The 20,727-nt window shown below is 40.3% G+C and overlaps 1 protein-coding gene across 1 annotated transcript in view; it reads left to right on the top strand.

Annotated features, from left to right (window-relative positions):
* Positions 1-17,933, top strand: part of LOC136863485 (zinc carboxypeptidase-like) — a 60,648-nt gene extending 42,715 nt beyond the window's left edge. The window contains exons 8-11 of the mRNA XM_068225960.1: positions 8,616-8,818; positions 15,312-15,396; positions 17,086-17,258; positions 17,907-17,933. Of these exons, the coding sequence (XP_068082061.1) occupies positions 8,616-8,818; positions 15,312-15,396; positions 17,086-17,258; positions 17,907-17,933 (488 nt within the window). The remainder of the gene's footprint in view (positions 1-8,615; positions 8,819-15,311; positions 15,397-17,085; positions 17,259-17,906) is intronic.
* Positions 17,934-20,727: the final 2,794 nt, after the last annotated feature.

A 20,727-nucleotide genomic window follows, 5' to 3' on the forward strand; every position in this document is an offset into this window, starting at 1 on the left:
TCTGTGAGTTCACCTGAATTACACAAAACACTATTCTTTACCTCTTTTCCCTTCCTTTCTAACATTCTTTATTACTGACCAGGAAGGTTTCACCGCCGTAAACCTAGCCTTTCCCAAAATATTCCCGTTACTTCTTGAAATCAACAGTTATTTGCTTTGCTCTGTATCTTTCATCTACATCGCGTCAGTCTTGTTTGGAACCACTTCTGATATGCCTTCCTTTTACGTTTACAAGCTGCTCTCAGTTCATCATTTCACTGAGCTGTTCGCTTGTTCCCATCTGTACACCCTGTTGTTCCTAGACATTTCCCTTGCTATTTCTCCTGCAGTATCCTTGTATGCCACCCATTTTCTTTTTATGTTTTCAGCCTGTTTACTGTCTATTGTTTGGAACTTTCCACTAATCATATCCATGTACTTTCTCGTTGTGGAGATTTTCTACCCTTATTCGTCTACAGACAGATTTCACTTTCTCTGTCCTAGACCTAGTGATTGTTCACTGCAGATGAGAAAGTGTTCCGTATCATCAAAAAAATCCCCGAAATGCCCTCACATTCCTAACAGATTTCCTGAAATAATTTATGTTATAGCATATTATGGATCTGGTGTCCCTAACCTCCCTTGGTTGCAGAATGTATTCAGAACACCTAATTTCATCATAGCACAGAAACCCTGTAAATGCTTCCTATTCTTTCCCACTTTTTAGTTTTTTTGCTACTTGCTTTACGTCGCACTGACACAGATAGGTCATATGGCGACGATGGGAGAGGAAAGGCCTAGGAGTTGAGAGGAAGCGGCCGTGGCCTTAATTATGGTACAGCCCTAGCATTTGCCTGGTGTGAAAATGGGAAACCACGGACAACCATCAGGGCTGCCGACAGTGGGATTCGAACCTACTATCTCCCGGATGCAAGCTCACAGCCGCGCGCCCCTAACCGCACGGCCAACTCCCACGTCTTCCCACTTTTACCCACCACCTTCTCATAACTTTCAGTTCTATTTCCAATACTCCGATTTAAATCTCCCATGAGCACTGCCCTATACTTGCTGTTAACCCTGACGACAATGTCACTCAGTGCTTCATAAAACTTGTCAACTTCATCTGCACCCTCACATGGTCAATACACTGACAATGAGACAATTCTCGTCCTAATTCCTCCAACTGATAAATCTACCCTCTTTATTCGCTCATTTACGCGCCTAACAGGAACTATGTTGTGTGCAAAGGTATTCCTGATGAGCAGTGCTACACCATACTCTATCCTTCCCTTTTTAACACGTGTTGAGGATATAATCTCCTATTTCCCACTCGTTATCTCCTCTTACCCAAATATCATTAACTCCTTAACACATCCAGACGAATCTTCTTCGTTCACTCAGCCAGTTCTATATTATCTCTTCCATAAGCCCATTAATATTGGTAGTTCCCATCGAATTCCATTTCGTTCGCCAAGTTGTTTACCAGGAAACTCTCACCTGTGAAGTTGAAGTGGGACTCCGTTACTTACTTAGGTCCGAGGCTTGCTTAAAATGTTCTGTGTGTCCTCAGTAAAAATTCTGTGAAGCATGATGGTACCGTACGTATACATAGTCTCAGTGAGAATCTTTCCCTTAACGGATTGACCACCGGTGAATTGTATATTTCTAGTCGCATGAGCAGAACGACGGTCATGATGTCCGAGATGCCCACTCCCATCGCATAACAACTGATATCCCGATTCTTTGGACCCTTTACTCGACCACTCAGATGTTGCCCATGATTCACGAACTAGGACGTGACTACAGTAACCCTTAGCGCGAACCATTGTTTCATGGCTAAATGGTAACGTGCTGGCCTTTGATCCGGGGAGACCTGGATTCGATTCCCAGCCGAGGTGGAGATTTTAACCTTCATTCTTTAATTCCGATGGCTCGAGGGCTGAGTGTGTGTGCCGTCTTCATCATTAGAATTCATCATAGGTAGAGCCCGACTCGTTGGCTGAACGGTCAGCGTACTGGCCTTCGGTTCAGAGGGTCCTGGGTTCGATTCCCGACGGGATCGGGGATTTTAACCTTAACTGCTTAATTCCATTGGCTCGGGGCTGGGTGTTTGTGCTGTCCCAAACATCCCTGCAACACACATACCACACATAACACTATCCTCCAATACAATAACACGCAGTTACCTACAAATGGTAGATGCCGCACCCCTCATCGGAGGGTCTGCCTTACAAGGGCTGCACTCGGCTAGAAATAGCCACACGAAATTATTATTATTATCATAGGTAGAGCTCCATTCATACAGACGCGCAGGTCGCCTATACGGCGTCATCTCGCAAGACCTGCACCACGCATCTTCGGAGGCCACACGCCATTACTATTACCACGAACCACTAAGTTAAATACTGTAGTAACAATTTTAAATAAGCACACTGCAATAAACTAAACTGACGACGAGTGCACAAATAAGCTGCCTCAGTGGTCTAGGATTGGAAAGGCAGCGACTGTGGCCTTAATTAAGGTACAGCCCCAGCATTTGCCTGATGTAAAAATACGAAATGTGTCGGTGCGACGTAAAGCCCGTAGCAAAAAAAAAAAAAAAACGAAACCACGGGCAAAAATCTTCAGGGTTGCTGACGGTGGGATTCGAACCCATCATCTCCTGATTGCAAGCACACAGCTACGCGACCCTAACCGCACGGCCAACTCGCACGGTAAGTTAAGTGTACAACTGATGGCCCCCAGTTCGCGCGTTCAATCCCGACTGAGGCAGTCCTTTAGAAGGGCGGTCAAAAATGTTGGCACTGAGTGTCGTTGCTGGCAAGTTAAAAATTCGCTTAGTCCGACAAAATTAAATTAACTCAGCATCATGAACTAATAGAATTCTGCCTACGTTGCTGGAGAGCAGCCAGCACATTCTGAATATCAGGATCGGTAGGCAGGTGACCTAGATTATATCACCGGGCGAATTGGCCGTGCGGTTAGAGGCGTACGGCTGTGAGCTTGCATCCGGGAGATAGTGGGTTCGAATCCCACTGTCGGCAGCCCTGAAGATGGTTTTCCGTGGTTTCCCATTTTCACACCAGGCAAATGCTGGGACTGTACCTTAATTAACGCCACGGCTGCTTCCTTCCCACTCTTAGGCCTTTCCTATCCCATCGTCGTCATAAGACCTGTCTGTGTCGGTGCAACGTAAAACCACTAGCAAAAAAAGAAGAAGTTTACATCACGTCAGGAGGCTTGCAACTCAGAAATTGAGGCCATACAATTCTTTTTTTTCAGTTTGTGTCACGTCACAGATAGGTCTTATGGCAACGATGGTATAGGAATGGGATAGGAGTGGGAAGGAAGCGACCGTGGCCTTAATTAAGGTACAGCCCCAGCATTTGCCTGGTGTGAAAATGGGAAACCACGGAAAATCATTTTCGAGGCTGCCGACAGTGGGGTTCTAACCCACTATCTTCCGGATGCAAGCTCACAGCTGTGCGCCCCTAACCGCACGGCCAACTCGCCCGGTATTGTTATTAACAAATACATTGCAATTGGGAAATATCCCGGTGGCAATGATCACTTACAGTAGTGTGATAATGAAGTAAAGTTAAAACATAATTAACCAACAAAAACAACAAAAACTACAACAAGAGTACACAAGAAATTCCCTGGAAAGAAACTATTACAAGAAATAGCCTAATACTAGTTTAACATTCTAAATCCAGTATAATCATATACAAATTCGCATACAACTTAAGTATTTGCAGTGATATTATTATTATTATTATTATTATTATTATTATTATTATTATTATTATTATTATTATTATTATTATTATTATTATTATTTGTTGAAAAACTTAATTAATCACTTTTTACTGAACTGAACGCTATATAGCAAAATATCACTTCAGTAGAGCATATGGAGAACCTTGAAGGCGTTGAAGGTAACGTCTTCACCTCGGCACAAAGTACAATAAACGATTAACTATTTACAAGATAGTCATTGTCTCCAAGAATAACCCTGGTGTTTATTTATTTTCTAGACTAAGTAAACTCTCCTGCAAAAGTTAAAGGTTTGTTTCTAAATTTCTCGTCTTCCTGACCAGAAATCGAATCCACATTTCTCCTAGCGAAACGAGAACGCCTTTGTCGCCTGAGTTAGACAACCCCTGTCGCATTTAATGAGTATTCAATTTTCTTACAGTTAATGGATCACAGCCACCACGTAGCGGATTGGCCGCGCGTATCAACGCGCTGAGGTTTTAGAACCGAGTACTACATCCGGCAGCCGCCTAGGTTTGAAACCCACCGTCGGCTATCCTGAGAATGATTTTCTGTGGTTCCCCATTTTAACTTCCAGAAAAATTGCGGGACAGTTCTTACTCATAGGCCACAGCCGTTTCCTTCGACCTAATCATCCAGTGTTATTCACCACCATTCGTACCATCTTCATCAGCTCCTCAATTGACATTGGCGTCAGGAAGCGCAACCGGCCATAAAAGATAATATGCGACCTCGTATGAAGGAACGACTCTGAGGGGTAGACATACAATCACTTATATCCATCAGTCTACTGCTTAATAAAATGATCTCCTTGGTACAGTTTGGATCTAGATTCAAAATTCATAAGCTGAAGGCAGTTGTAACGTGTGAAAGAGCAAATCTTTCAGTTTCTAGATACTCGAAATATTTTTGCTAGTTAACGGTCAGCATTAAGCCATTCAACATGACATTCATATTTTATATTATAACCACCATTTTCGATGGTCCATGGTGTGGGATACTGTAGTCACGTCCTAGTTCATGAACCATGGGCACCGTCTGAGTGGCCTAGTAACTCGTCCTGAGAGTCGGGATACCAGTTGCTATGGAATGGGAGTGGGCATCTCGGACATATTCTGAGTCATGACCCCCCTTGTGCTCAGGCGGCTAAGACTATACAATCCACCGGTGGTCCATGACCCGTTAGAGGAGAGATCCTGACTTGGACTATGTGTAAGTAGGGTGGCGTCCTGCTTCACGAATTTACCGAGCTCAGAACATGTTAAGCAAGCCTCGGACCTATGGGAGTAACGGAGTCCCACTTCCATTTGACAGACGATGGACTCCTTGGAAACAACTTGGCGAACGAACTGGAATTCGATGGGGAGCTATCAATATTAATGGGGATTATGGAAGAAAGAATGTATAACTGGCTGAGTGAGCAAAAACGATGCATCTGGATGTGCAAGGAGTAAGTGATATTCGGGTAAGGGGAGATAACGAGGAAGAGATAGGAGATTATAAAGTATGCTTGACGAGTGTTAAAAACGGAAGGGCAGGGTAATCAGGAATACTATTCCACGTAACATAGTTTCTGTTAAGCACGTAAATGTGCAAATGATGCGGGTAGATTTGGCAGTTGGAGGAATTGGGACGAGGATTGTCTCAGTGTATTCACCATGTGATGGTGCAGATGAGGATGAAGTTGTCAAATTTTATAAAGTATTGAGTGACATCGTAGTCATGGTCAACAGCAAGGATAGGATAGGGCTAATGGGCGATTTCAGTGTGAGACCTGGAAATAGAACTGAAGGATACGAAAGGGTGATTGGTAACTGTGGGGAAGGTATGGAAGATAATAGGAATGGGGAGCGTTTGCTGCACTTCTGTGCTAGTATGGGTTTAGCAGTTACGGATGTATTCTTCAAGCATAAGGCTATTCGCCGCTACACATGGGAGGCTAGGGGTACCAGATCCATAATAGACTATATTTTAACCGACTTCAAATTCAGGAAATCTGTTAGGAATGTACGGGATTTTCAGGGATTTTTCTATGATACAAACCACTACCTGATCTGTAGTGAACTATGTATCTCTAGGCCTAGGATAGAGAAAGTGAAATCTGTCTGTAAACGAATAAAGGTACAAAATCACCAGGACGAGGAAATTAGAGAGAAGTACATGCACATGATTAGTGAGAAGTTCCGAAACGTTGAAAAGTAAGCAGGTTCAAGATATAGAAAGTGAATGGGTGGCATTCAGCGATGCTGTAATGGAAGCAGCAAGGGAATACCTAGGAACAATTGTGTGTAAAGATGAGAAAAAACTACCATCTTGATGGAGTGATGAAGTAGGAACAGCTTGTAAACTTAAAAAGAAGGCTTAGCAGAAATGGTTCCATAGAAGGGGCTGATGCAGGTAGGAAATTGTACGTAGATTAAGGAAACAGAGCGAAACAAATAGTTGCCGAATACAGATAGAAGTCGTGCGAAGATTTTCGTAGTAACCAGGAAGGGCTAGGTCAAGCAGCAGGGAAACCTTTCTGGACAGTATAAAGAATCTTAGGAAGGGAGGGAAAATGGAAATGAACAGTGTTTAGGGTAATTCAGGTGAACTCATAACAGATTCCAGGGAATCACCGGACAGTTGGAGGGAATACTTCGAAAATTTTCTCTCCGTAAAGGGGAATCTTCCTGGTGGTGACACGAACAACCGAGCTCATGGGAAGAGCAAAATGATGTTGGTGAAATTACGCTTCAGGAAGTGGAAAAGGCGGTAAATAAACTCCATTGTCATAGAGCAGCAGGAATACGTAGATGAAATTGGACCTAAAATGGTGAAGTATAGTGGGAAGGCAGAAATGAAATGGCTTCATGGAGTAATAATATTAGCATGGAGTGTTGGCAAGGTACCTTCAGATTGGACAAAAGCAGTAAGTGCACTTAACTATAAGCCAGGGAACAGGAAGTATTGCAACAACTATCGAGGTATCTCATTGGTTAGTATACCAGGCAAACTATTCACTGGCATCTTGGAAGGGAGGGTGCGATCAGCGGTTGAGAGGAAGTTGGATGAAAACTAGTGTGATTTCAGACCACAGAGGGGTTGTCAGGATCACATTTTCGGTATGCGCCATGTAACTGAAGTAACTGAAAAATGCTACGAGAGGAGTAGACAGTTATGTTTATGTTTCGTAAATCTAGAGAATGCATATGACAGAGTACCGAGGGAAAAGGTGTTCGCCATCCTGGTCGACTATGGTATTAGGGGTAGATTATTAAATTCAATCAAAGGCATTAATGTTGACAATTGGGCTGCAGTGAGAATTGATGGTAGAATGAGTTCTTGGTTAACTTTACTTACAGTTGTTAGACAAGGCTGTAATATTTCACGTTTTTTGTTCGTAGTTTACATCGATATAAAAGGTATAAAGTCGCAGGGATGGATTCAGTTAAATGGAAATGTAGTAAGCAGTCTGGCCTATGCTGACGACTTGGTCTTAATTGGCAGATTGTGCCGAAAGCCTGCAGTCTAATATCTCGGAACTTGAAAATATGTTCAATGGATATGGTATGAAAATCAGCCTTTCCAAGCCTAAGTGATGTCAGTAGGTAAAAAATCCAGCATAATCGAATGTCACATTGGTGATACAAAGCTAGAAAAGGTACATAATGTCAAGTATTTAGGATGTGTGTTACCCCAGAGTGGTAGTATAGTTAGTGGGATTGAATCAGCTAATACACTGAGCTCGCAGTTGTGATCAACAGTATTCTGTAAGAAGGAAGTCAGCTCCCATACGAAACTATCTTTACATCGGTCTGGTTTCAGACCAACTTTGCTTTACGGGAGCGAAAGCTGGGTGGACTCAGAATGTCTTATTCTTTAGTTAGATTTAACAGACATGAAAGTAGCGAGAATAATTGCTGTTAAAAGCAAGTGTGAACGATGGCAGGAGGGTACTCAGAATCATGAGATAGAGGCTAAGTTAGTAATGAACTCGATGGATGAAGCCGTGTGCATAAAGCGGCTTTGGTGGTGGGGTCATGTGAGGTGAATGGAGGGGGATAGGTTACCTGTTATGGATGGTAAGAGAAGTAGAGGGAGACCAAGGTGACGATGGTTAGACTCAGTTTCTAACGATTTAAAGATAAGAGGTAGAGAACTAAATGAGGCCACAACACTAGTTGCAAGTAGAGTATTTTGGTGACGTTTAGTAAATTCACAGAGGCTTGCAGACTGAACTCTGAAAGGCGTAACGGTCTATAATGATGATGTATGTATGCACTATCTACGTTTACAACCGCCAGGATTTTGGTAACAGCAAATGATGATAATAGCAGAGTAGCGGAACCGGTCTCTCCTCACTGTACTAATAAGATGAGTTCATTTTTCTAATTCTCCAAGAGCAATGATTCAGCAGCGTCCTGACGTTTGCATTTCCATACTCCATGCAGAGTGGGAATTCTAATATTACAGGGTCATTGAGGAGCTTATAATGGTGTTCGTAACAACTATTGTTTGAGTTCTGTCTTGTCCGTTTCGATTTCTGGTTAACAAGAGTATCAACACACTAGCATACAACGAAAAAATGCAACAACGCATTTTTCGGAACACGGTAGGCGCCCGGATTCGTTAACTAGTGCGCGAGTAAGTTAATAAATGTGATGGGAACATCCGTTACATAAGTAGTTGAGATTTCAGACCACAAGCCACCATGCCGGTAACTCATAGCAACGAGAGTTGTATAATACCATCTTATATTAAATTTGTGTTGCTATAACAGTTAGCTTTTGAGTTACCTAGTAAAAATTAAAATTTTCGAAAATTCGTAGCACTGAAGTTACTGCATATTTAATCTGAGATGACATTTATATTTTCAGATGGCGGATCTTCAGAGGACCCTTGTCACCCGAAGTACGCTGGAGATAAGCCCTTTTCGGAAATAGAGACTAGAAGTTTATCCCAGTATATAACGAGTATAGCGGATAAGTTTGATATCTACATTGCATTTCATAGTTACAGTCAGATGCTGCTCATTCCATATGGACATTCAAATGAAACGATTTGTAACTATGATTCTTTGGTAAGTAATAACAACGGTCCATTTTCTTTTCTTTCTACCGTTTCTACTAATTTGAACAGTTTAGTAGTACCTTCTTGAAATGTATTATTTCAAATGCACTTCTCCTAGTCATTTGACTTTCTCAAACCTGTCCATTGATCAATAACTTTACTTCCGAAACATTCTACATCCCATATAATGTATATATTTTCCCGTCCTAATTCATAGACATTCTCTTCTTGCTCCTTTGAAGGGCTGTCACACAATTGCTGGTGTAAGAAAGATAAAATTATTTCTTCTTTTTAAATAAGATTCCTCTAACTCACTGTTTCTTTTCCTAATAGTTAGATCTGTCTGTTCGTTCATCAGCCCAGAGGCTGTTTGGATCCTCAAATAGCAAATAGGCTATGCAGTTATAGGAAAACCACAAAAACCCATGACATCACCAAAATGAGGTGTCCTAGGCAAGATGAGAAGTGAGGTATTTTGCTAAAGCTTTCCTCACTGGGCCAGACAGTGACAGTGCTCCTTGTAGCACGACTTTCATAACACTCAAACGCACTGGTTGTGCTCCGAATGGCATCACTCATCACCACCCACATCCCAGCAGCTTCCATTTTGTCTCAGCCATGGACGAGACTGGGACATCGGTGGAAGCTACACTTTATCTGGACTGAGCCAACTGATGGATGCCAAAGTACTGTATCGATCAAGAAATGACAGCAGGCAGAATAGGTAGTTATACGGTAGGAAATATTAAACTTCTCCTTTTCAGAGTTTTCACACAATCGACGGTGAAGGACACCAAAAAATGAATTTGGAAAAGGAATAACAGTCGAAGGAGCGTAAATGAAAACTCCGAGATCTGCTGATTATATCGTTATATTATCTGCATCTGCGTCTTTCAGGAAGTACGCCTAGATGAATATTATTTCTTAGGCAACAGAATAACTAGCAATGACAGACGTAAAGATGACATAAAGTGCAGACTAGCGCAAGCTAGAAAGGCCTATCCTAAGGAAAGAAATGTTCCCACTTCAAACATATGCATATTAGAGTGGTGGCTTTTTTTACTAAGACTTATATTCGAAAGTGAAACATGGCCAATATTGAAAGATTTAAAAAAAGACAATTTTGAAATACAGTGATACAGAAGAGGGTTAGAATGCTGGATGGATCGGATCATGAGTGAAGGGATACTAATTCGAGTTGTGGAAGGAGAGCAACTTGGTGAAATCTCACCAGGACAAGAGGCAGATTGACGTGACACATTTTGAGACACCCAGGACCCTTCCAGACAGTCTGAGGAAAACAATGAGGGTAGAAATAGTGGAGATAGACCAAGTCATAGATTAGAGTAGACTTAGGATGCACTTGTTACGTAGAAATGAAAAGGTTAGCTCAAGGTTAGGTGGCATTGAATCTGCATTAAATTAGTCGGTGGATTGGTGACCCAAATGGAAACAACACACAATGGTACCGATACTAACTATTAGTTTATAGGAATTAATTTGCGTATTCCAAAATAATGTAAGTACTTTACGTCCCATTACGATGACTCTTAGTACTTTAAAACTTTGGCCAATTTTTGTACTTTATGTCCATACTTGATCTATTACAGTTCTAAATGTTTAGGGGAAAATATATAAACTTACAGCATTACCACTTCAAGGATATGTATCCATGAAAATTGAACATTTTAAAATATGAATTTCTGCTCTGTTTTTGCCTTTTCATATCGTCGCTGCTGTGCCAAAACCGCGAATGTGATAACGCTCTTCCTATCCATTGTTTCCTTTTAAGACTAATATGCACTGACATGCAGTCCATCAGAACAATTTTCATTGAGTTCATTTTCCTATGATCGAGTATAAACCTTAAGCTCATCATACTCTATGAGTGAGTAAATACGCTATGTCTTGCAAACATACATTCCTGCAGCACGGTACAGAAAGGTGACTTAGACACGGAATGGTTGAAATTTCCCTGGGTGGACAAAGTTACACCAATTTAAGGAATGGATTTAATCAATGACACTACTTCCTATTTTGAACTGTACGTGTGCAGGTTTTCATTATCGTTCTGTATATAAAATACTCCAGGAAAACTCTTAACACATTGTCACTTAGGACATGTTTGTAGTTGTAACAGAGATCAGTATCTACTTGACCAATGAGATACTTCGTTTCCCTGCCCATTGATAGTTGATATTTCTGAGTGCACTATGTCCTCATACTCGGGCCAAAATGTAACGGATAACTAGGAATGAACAATGAGTTCCTATCCTATAGATCCCATATCTCGTTAACCCAGCTCCCTTTATCAGTTTAATGGTGTCCGGCACATTTTTTTTCCATTCTAGTTAAATAGTTATTTCTATCACAATTACTAATGCTATTTCGGCTCATGGCTCAATGGTTAGTATAGTGGTGTTCTCGATTCGCAGCTAGGTCGGGTATTATAAAATTGTCTGCTTAATTGTTCTAGCTTGTGGTTGGGTTTTAATGTTTGTCTTGATACACATATTCATTTACACCCAACATAGATAAAGAAAATGCACAGCCAGTATCCAGTGATTCAACCGGATCGTGAATGGAATAAATAAAGCCCCCATCTAGCAGGGAACATCCGAACTGTGTCGCTACCGAAGCCCGTCGCACTCCTCTGGGGCAAGGATTAATGCCTGTCTGATGAAATGAAATCATATTGGACAGTGTTGCTGCAATGAAATGTGGTAACGAAAACCGGAGTAGGTATTCGGAGAAAAATGTCCCGCCTCCGCTTTGTCCAGCACAAATCTGACATGGAGTGACCGGCATTTGAGCCACGGACCCCTGCTGTAAAAGTCCGGCCCGCTGTCACCTGGGACACGGAGGCTCTCTAATGCATACAACATACCACACTAAAAACCTACATAAAATCATTCGATTGTGAATAAATCCCTCATCAGTCACTACTGATCTGCATTTAGGGCAGTCACCCAGGTGGCAGATCCCAATCTGTAGTTTTCCTAGCCTTTCCTTAAATGGTTTCAAAGAAATTGGAAATTTATTGAACATCTACGTTGGTAAGTTATTCCGAAAACTCCCCCTTCTTACAAACGAATAATTGCCCTATTTGTCCTCTTGAATTCCAATTTTCTCTTCATATTGTAATCTATCCTACTTTTAAAGATACCCCTCAGACTTGTTCGTCTACTAATGTCATTCCACGCCATCTCTCCATTGAGACCTCGAAACATACCGCTTAGTCGAGCAGCTCGTCTACATTCTCCCAAGTCTTCTCAGACCAAACTTTTCAACATTTCTGTAACGCTGCTCTTTTGTCGGAAATCACCCAGAACAAATCCAGCTGCATTTCTTTTAATTTTTTCCACTTCTTGAATCAAGTAATCCTGGTGAGGATCCCATACACTGGAACCAAACTCTATTTGGGGTCTTACCAGAGACGTATATGCCCTCTCCTTTACATCCTTACTACAACCCCCAATCAACCTCATAACTACGTGCAGAGATCTGTACCCTTTATTTACAATCCACCGAGCTCGATAGGTGCAGTAACTTAAGTGCGGCCAGTATCCAGTATTCGGGACATAGTGGGTTGGAACCCCTCTGTCGGCAGTCCTGAAGATGGTATTCCGTGATTTCCCATTTTCACACCAGGCAAATGCTGGGGCTGTACCTTAATTAAGGCCACGGCCGCTTCCTTCTCTATCATAGTCCTTTCCTATCCCATCGTCGCCATAAGACATATCTCTGTCGGTGCGACGTAAAGCAACTTGGTAAAATTTTTTGTTTATTTGCAATCCCACTTATGTGATTACCTCAATGAAGATCCTTCTTTATATAACTTAGGTACTTACAATGATTCCCATCAGGAACATTCCCCCCGTCGAGACAGTAATTAAAACTGAGAGGATTTTTCCTATTTGTGAAACTCACAACCTGACTTTTAACACCGTTTATCATCATCTCACAACATTATCAAGGTCATTTTGCAGTTTCCCACAATCTTGTAACTTATTTATTACTCTATGCAGAATAACATTACCCACAAAAATCCTAATCTCTAATTCAAGTTCTTTACTCATATCATTTATAAATATAAGAAAACATAAAGTTCCAAAAACACTGCCTTGAGGAATTCTCCACTTAATTATTACGGGGTCAGATAAAGCTTCGCCTACTCTACTTCTCTGAGATCTATTTTATGGAAATATAGCCACCCATTCAGTCACTCCTTTGTCTAGTCCAATTGCATTCATCTTTGCCAGTAGTCTCTCATGATCCAGCCTATCAAATGCCCTGGACAGGTCAATCACGGTACAGTCCATTTGATCTCCTGAATCCAAGACATCTGCTATATCTTGCAGGAATCCTATGAGCTGAGCTTCAGTGGAATAACCTTACCTAAATCCGAACTGCCTTCTATCGAACCAGATATTAATTTCGCAAACATGTTTAAAATAATCAGAAAGAATGCTTTTCCAAAGCTTACATGCAAGGCATGTTAAACTGACCGGCCTGTAATTTTTAGCTTTATGTCTATCACCCATTCCTCTATACACAGGGGCTACTTTAGAAACTCTCCATTCATTTGGTATAGCTCCTTCATCCAAACAGTAATCAAATAAGTACTTCAGATATGGAACTATATCCCAACCCATTGTCTTTAGTATATCCCAGAAATCATATCAATTCCAGCGGCTTTTCTAGTTTTCCACTTTTGTATCTTATTGTAAATGTCATTGTTATCATAGGTAAGTTTTAATACTTCTTTAGTATTAGTATTCTTTAATATTAGTATTAGTATTGGACATTATCCTTGTAACCAACAATCTTTACATACTGCTGACTGCATAGTTCTGCCATTTGAAGATCCTCACATACACACTCCCCATGTTCATTAAGGATTCCTGGAATGTCCTTCTTGGAACCTGTTTCGGTCTTAAAGTACCAATACATACTCTTCCATTTTTCACTAAAATTTGTATGACTGCCTATTATGCTTGCCATCATGTTAACCTTAGCTGACTTCTTTGATATATTCGATTTCCTACTAAGCTCCTTCAATTTCTCCTTACTTCCACAGCCATTTCTAAATTTATTTATTTCCAGTCTGCACCTCCTTCTTAGCCTCTTTACTTCTCTGTTATATTGTAGTGGGTCTTTAACATTCCTTACCACCTTTAAAGGTACAAATCCGTTTTCACATTCCTCAACAATTGCTTTAAATCCATTCTACAGCCTGTTTACATTTTTATTTACCGTTTTACACCGAACATAATTACTTTTTTAAACTCCTTCGTGCCTGTTTTATCAACCCTAGGGTACTGCCTAATAGTCTTACTTTTAAGATCTCTCTTTCTATCACATTTATTTTTAACAACGACAAAAACAGCTTCTTGATCACTAATGCCATTTATTACTTCGGTTTCTCTATAGAGCTCATCTGGTTTTACCAGCACCCCGTCCAGAGTATTCTTCCCTCTAGCTGTTTTCATCACTTTCTGAATCAACTGTCCTTCCCACATTAATTTATTTGCCATTTGTCGTTCGCATTACCTTCCCAATTAACATTTGGTAAACTGAGATCTCCCGCTACCATCACATTCCTTTCCATATCGTTTCTCAAATAACTGATTATCTTATCAAATAATTCTGAATCAGCGTCAACGCTATCGTTTCCCGGTCTGTACACTCCAAAGACATCAAGATGCTTATTATCTTCAGAAAAGAGCCTTACACGTAGAATTTTATGAATGTCATCTTTAACTTTTTCATAGCTTACAAATTCTTCCTACACCAGAATGAATACTCCCCGTCCCACCATTCCTATCCTTTCTCTACGATACACACTCCAGTTCCGTGAGAAAATTTCTGCATCAATTATATAATTTCTCAGCCTTAATTCAACTCCAGTTACAATATCCGTTAAGTATATATCTATTAAAATACTTAATTCTATTCCTTTCTTGACAATGCTTCTACATTTCAACACTAATTTTTTTAATGGCATCGCTACTTGACTTCCAGAACCCTGTACTCTTATCACCACTCCCTAGGCCACTCCGTTCCCCTGAATGCAACCACTGCGGTTTAAGTGAAGGCCATCTGAGCGCAGATCCCTATCTCGCACCCACCCGTTATGATCTAGAAATCTGTGTGTGGTTGGCGTCAGGAAAGGCATCCCACCGTAAATCTCTCCTGAATCATTGCAAAGTGCCGGATCCATGTACGTGCGAAAAAGCTGATGAAGAATAAGAATGATACTACTACCTATTGCCGCTCCATAACAACATACCTTCTGTACTCTAGATTGTTGGATCAAATCCGACGCAGCGGTTGGCATTTAAAGAGTAGGAAAATATGATTGGCCTGTGTCAGTACCTTTATTCGTACGTTAAGAAATCTCTTTTTGGGAGAAATTTCTTCCACGCTTGTGTCCCTTAAGACCAATAAGACTTGAATACATAGCATGAATTGATATTCTTTCTTTTTATTCTCTTTTATAGATGGAGATCGGTAAGAAGGCGGTGAAATCGCTCGCAAGACGATACGGCACGGAGTATCAAGTAGGAAACATCGTAGACCTTCTCTGTGAGTACTGTTCAGCAATGTATCTTGCACACCAAGCGATAAAAAATAAGGACCCGGATGACGCTGTCGTATTATAACATCTTGTTTTGTGTGAGTTGTTTAACCATGGCAAGAAGTGTGCTGTAATTCTTCAACACTTCTTCAGCTACTAAGAGAAAAGTTCAGGATTCCGTGACACAAAGGAATTGTTTAAGAGACATCTCACACATTTTGCTAAAACTATCACATATCTTGAAACTAGGGCTAGTTGTTTAATTTCTTACAAATAGATTTGTCTCCAAAGAAATTATGGAACAGAAACAATTTAAAACTAGCAAAGTACCTATCCTTCAATTCAGATAGGTATGAGACATGAGTACGTTCCGGAACTGAAATAACAACCAGTGAAAAGATAAACATGTTGATATACAGTACAAGAGATTACATCTTTACACAACACACAACTGCCGTGAAATGGCAACTGAGTCCAGGCAGCCAAGGGAGATTTGCACCATGCCTGGCCCACCCGCAAGTTGTTTCATCTCACTTTTAAGTATGTCGTATGTCTTCTGTGTTTCGGACAATTTATGCATACCGTGTTTAGCTCTAGCACGTTCATCGCCATTTCGGTTCCATGAATTATCACATCGAAAGGAAGGATTCCCTCACTGAGAAAGTTAATTTAATTCTTAACTTTCAGAAAAGTACATGTCTTTTTTTTGCTATTGGCTTTACGTCGCACCGACACAGATAGGTCTTATGGCGACGATGGGACAGGAAAGGGCTAGGACTGCGAAGGAAGCGGCCGTGGCCTTAATTAAGGTACAGCCCCAGTATTTGCCTGGTGTGAAAATGGGAAACCACGGAAAACCATCTTCAGGGCTGCCGACAGTGGGGTTCGAACTCACTATCTCCCGAATACTGGATACCGGCAGCACTTAAGCGACTGCAGCTATCGAGCTCGGCAAAGTACATGTCGGCTGAAGCAACATCACTTGGATTCTTTAAGGACGAGATCCTATGCCAGAGGTGGAGTAATCGAGAAAGAGATCAAAAGCACTAACAGTAACAATTATTTCTATATATCATTATACTGAGGTGTAATACATAGCGCCAAGGTCATGCAGGATAAGACAACTTCTTTTTGCTGCTGCTGCTACTTTATACAGAGGACTTGGGAGTACGTGTACAGTTGCTCCATGTACTTATTTCCTTTACTTATTTCGTCTTTTGTTGCTGTATACTCGGGGAACTCCAATATGACCTCTTCGCTATTATTGCCCTTTCAGTGTACTTTCAGTTCGAATTCCTGCAAGTGGCACTAGTGTTAGTACTTGTTGTAGTTCCAGTTCATTTCCTTTTGCTAGATGTTTAACATCACACTAACAGAGATAGGTTTTCGATGACGATGGGACTGGGAAGGCAATGGACGTGGCTTTCATGAAGGTACATCCCAAGCATTTGCCTGGCACAAAAATGGGAAACCACAGGGAACCATCTTCAGGGCTGCTGACGTTGCGGTTCGAAACCACCATATCCCAAAATTTCAGTTCTTGTTACTGTTAGTATAACAAGAGGTCAAGTACTGTTATAATTCAGTTCCTGCTAGTAACTTATTAGGACAGCTTGTATTGAGTCCTGTTATTCCAGCTTCTACTTAAGCACCGATTTTCGTGTGGGTTGTAGTCAGACATACGCTTGTTGTTTCAGTTCCTGCTAGTGGCGGCAGTGTCGATTGGGTACGAGGGGTACTTAGGAAGCCAATAACCTTCACTTACGAACTCAGGGATAAAGATTCGTTTATCCTTCCTGCTGATCAGATCATACCTACTGGTGAAGAGACCTTGGATTCTGTGGTTACAATGCTTCAAGAAGCTAGAAAGGTAAGCATAATTTCTATATGTTCTACCTCCATAACATTATTCTCTTATTACAAAACTAGAAATCTCTTCAGTAGAGACAAAATTGCTAGTAAAACAGCTTTTGGTGCACGGTTTGATTCATTGTAGTTTACACAGGATGTATTAGACGTGATGACACAAGCCAAAACGGTTTAAAGTACAGGAGGAGAAGCAAGAACGCTTCAGTGAACACGGGTTCGCAAAAAAACCATTGCGCTCGCGAGATAATGGTGGATGTATGCTGATGCTTCCCTACTGACGGGATTGCTTGTACATAAAGGCATATTGTTTGCTTTACACACTTTGATAACGGTACCGTATTTCTAGTTAGTATCAAATAAGAGAAACACACTTTACACCTTGTTAACAATAGCCTTTTATAACAAAACAAGGACGATATTACACGGTACCATAGTTTTGCTTCTTCTGTCGTGTTGGGTCCACCGTATAGGTTTGTGCCACCACCTCTGATACAACCTGCATGGAGCGGAAATTTGTTAAAATTCTTACAGCGGGCATTTTAGTTACATTGATGAGAGTGCTGCGTTGTTATAATGACAAAACGGAGTGGGCAAATAGAAGGGACTTTTTGCAATCCAAAGTAAACTCTGACGATTTTTTTATTTACAGGTAACCCTCAAAACTCTGGATTGTTGAACGCGCAACTCTTTCCATAGAAAATGAATAAGAAGCAATAAGAAGCACGCCAGGTTCTGATATAGTGGATCTAAATTATTATTGACCTCAGTCAACCAGAAGAAGAGAAACCTATTTAATACGTTCAGTTCTGATAAGAAAATGTTGTTCAAAAATTTGTACAAACGTTTCCACTGTACAATAATAATGAATATAATATGCATGTAGCCTTCATGACAAATACATATTTGTTTACAGTTTAATTTTATTGGATATGAAATCTGAAGAATGCATGCCAAAAACCAACAATTCTTTTTCAGTTTACGTCCTATATTTTTGGCACCATGTTAAACTAAAGGATGTGAAATATTCTACTGTTTGAGAGAGAAAAAGACGCTTTCAATGTGATATTATAAATCTTCCTTTTTTAGCAGTGCCTTCCGTTAAATTTGCTTCGACTCCCCTTGGCTTACATTTTAAGTGGTAGACGTTACAATTGTCGTTTCAACATATTCGTTACTTTACATTACAGACGCATTTTCAATTAGCAAGGGCCATGTCCTACCAAGCGACGGCTGCTCAAAGGCGTAAATAGGAACTTAAGAAGGCGGAAAGAAAGATAGAGTGAGAATCCACGCTCCATCACGTATCCCCATAGACTGATTTATTTATTTATTTATTTATTTATTTATTTATTTATTTATTTATTTATTTATTTATTTATTTATTTAACAGTTTTATAGGTTATGACTGGTTAAGTGTAAGAAAGGAAGTACATCCCAAACTTTGCCAGAATAAATAAAAAGTATTATTTTTAATTTATTGTTATTAATGATTATTATTATTATTATTATTATTATTATTATTATTATTATTATTATTATTATTATTATTGTTCCGGGGATTTCGTGGAACCCAGAGGTATAAGAGGGTGTCGGGGGGGGGTAAGTGGGTGGTCAGGGAAATTACCAGAGCATAATTTAAAACAGTCAATTTTAAAATTTTATTTCTTTCCCTTTTTTATTTTAAATGTGATTTGGAATAAATAACCGCTAAATATATTTACCAAAGAGCCCGTCAGCTCTGTTAACAACAGCGGACTGTATGTCCAAAATCAGGTACAATAAATACATTATCCACACAATAATTTACAGGGGATGAGCAATATAGCTCTGAACAGGTACGCTTTAACACGAGGATATTTGCTCCACTAGTTTACATTCTAGGAGACTGAGCTACAAAAGGTTACCTCTAAGAGGCACAAGCTTCTTACAAATTATGCTTACGACTTTCAAAAACTGTGTTTACAGTCACTTCTGCTCAGCAGTCTGTTACACACTCGTTTATCAATGATTACATCTTAAACGGGGGCAACGAGTGCCCATACTAAATGGCCTTAATAAGAAAGTAAAATATTTAACACACTCGGCGGTGAACAAAAGGCTAGGAGGTGAAACACTTGCGCTCCTTTCAGAAGGAACACTTAAAACCCTAAATGGGCTTATGGCCCGAAGTTGCAGAGGCTAACCCTGTACCCCTACAGAGGGGTGACTAGATGCAAAAATATTAAGTACAAAAGCAGTGTGAAGAATTCAGAGGTTTAGAAAATTTTAGACACTCCATAACAAGTTGAGTGGGAATCAACAGAGGGTGAGCACTCTTTGTTCTCTTAATTTACATGTTTCCCAGCAGGGATTTGAACAGTGTCCTCAGACGTGCCGAAAATTTACATTTAAACAATGACTTTAGAACTTTACATTAAGAAGGAGCTTCAAACATTCCCCTCAAGTTATCTGCCTAGATCTATCACGTGTTAAGAGATGTCTGCCATTACCTTGAGTTGTTGGGTCTTCCAAATGCGGGCCTGCAGCCCCTGCCTCCTAATAACGCCGCACTCACTACACCGGAGCGATGAAGAAGACAATACGGGCCTAAAGCGCGCATTGTTCATAGCACCTCAGAGGGGAAAATTCCAGAATTCTCTTGAGATGGGCAGATTGCCTGTACACACCCCCAATTTTAATTGGTTATAAAAATATTTTTAAAAATCCTAATTAGTTTATAACTAAGGAAGAAGGAAGCCTTAGGACTGTTGACTACATACATACATTTAAAAATAAACATCTGCAAACACTTAAGGTTTGCCACGTTCAAAAAATGATATTCCCTTCAAAATTAATTGTTCTTAATCCCGCCAGAGGGAACACATAGGTCGATAGTAGAGACATTTAATGGTTGAAGGTCCAAGTATCTTGAGTTACATCAGCTGGAGATTCTTAGGACAGATGGCTTCCTAGAAGGCACGCAGTTCAATGGGACGGGGAAGGCGTACCCCGGTACAATTATTATTATTATTATTATTATTATTATTATTATTATTATTATTATTATTATTATTATTATTATTTATTGATCTATTTATGTATTTATGTATCCTGGATTCAGGAGGTCAATTGGATTGTATTGCGATTGACCTGTCTAAGGCATTTGATAGCGTAGATCATGGGAGACTACTGGCAAAAATGAGTGCAATTGGACTTGACAAAGGAGTGACTGAATGGGTTGCTCGGTGTCTAGAAAATAGAACTCAGGGAATTAAAGTGGGCGACGTTTTATCTGTCCCTGCAATCATTAAGAGGGGAATTCCTCATGGCAGTATTATTGGACCTTTATGTTTTCTCATACATATATATCAATGATATGTGTAAAGAAGTGATATCAGAGATAAGGCTTTTTCCAGATGGTGTTATTCTGTACAGATTAATAAATAAGTTACAAGACTGTGAGCAACTGCAAAATGACCTCGATAGTGTTG

The sequence above is a fragment of the Anabrus simplex genome, chromosome 2, assembly GCF_040414725.1.
Source record: "Anabrus simplex isolate iqAnaSimp1 chromosome 2, ASM4041472v1, whole genome shotgun sequence".
Taxonomy (NCBI): domain Eukaryota; kingdom Metazoa; phylum Arthropoda; class Insecta; order Orthoptera; family Tettigoniidae; genus Anabrus; species Anabrus simplex.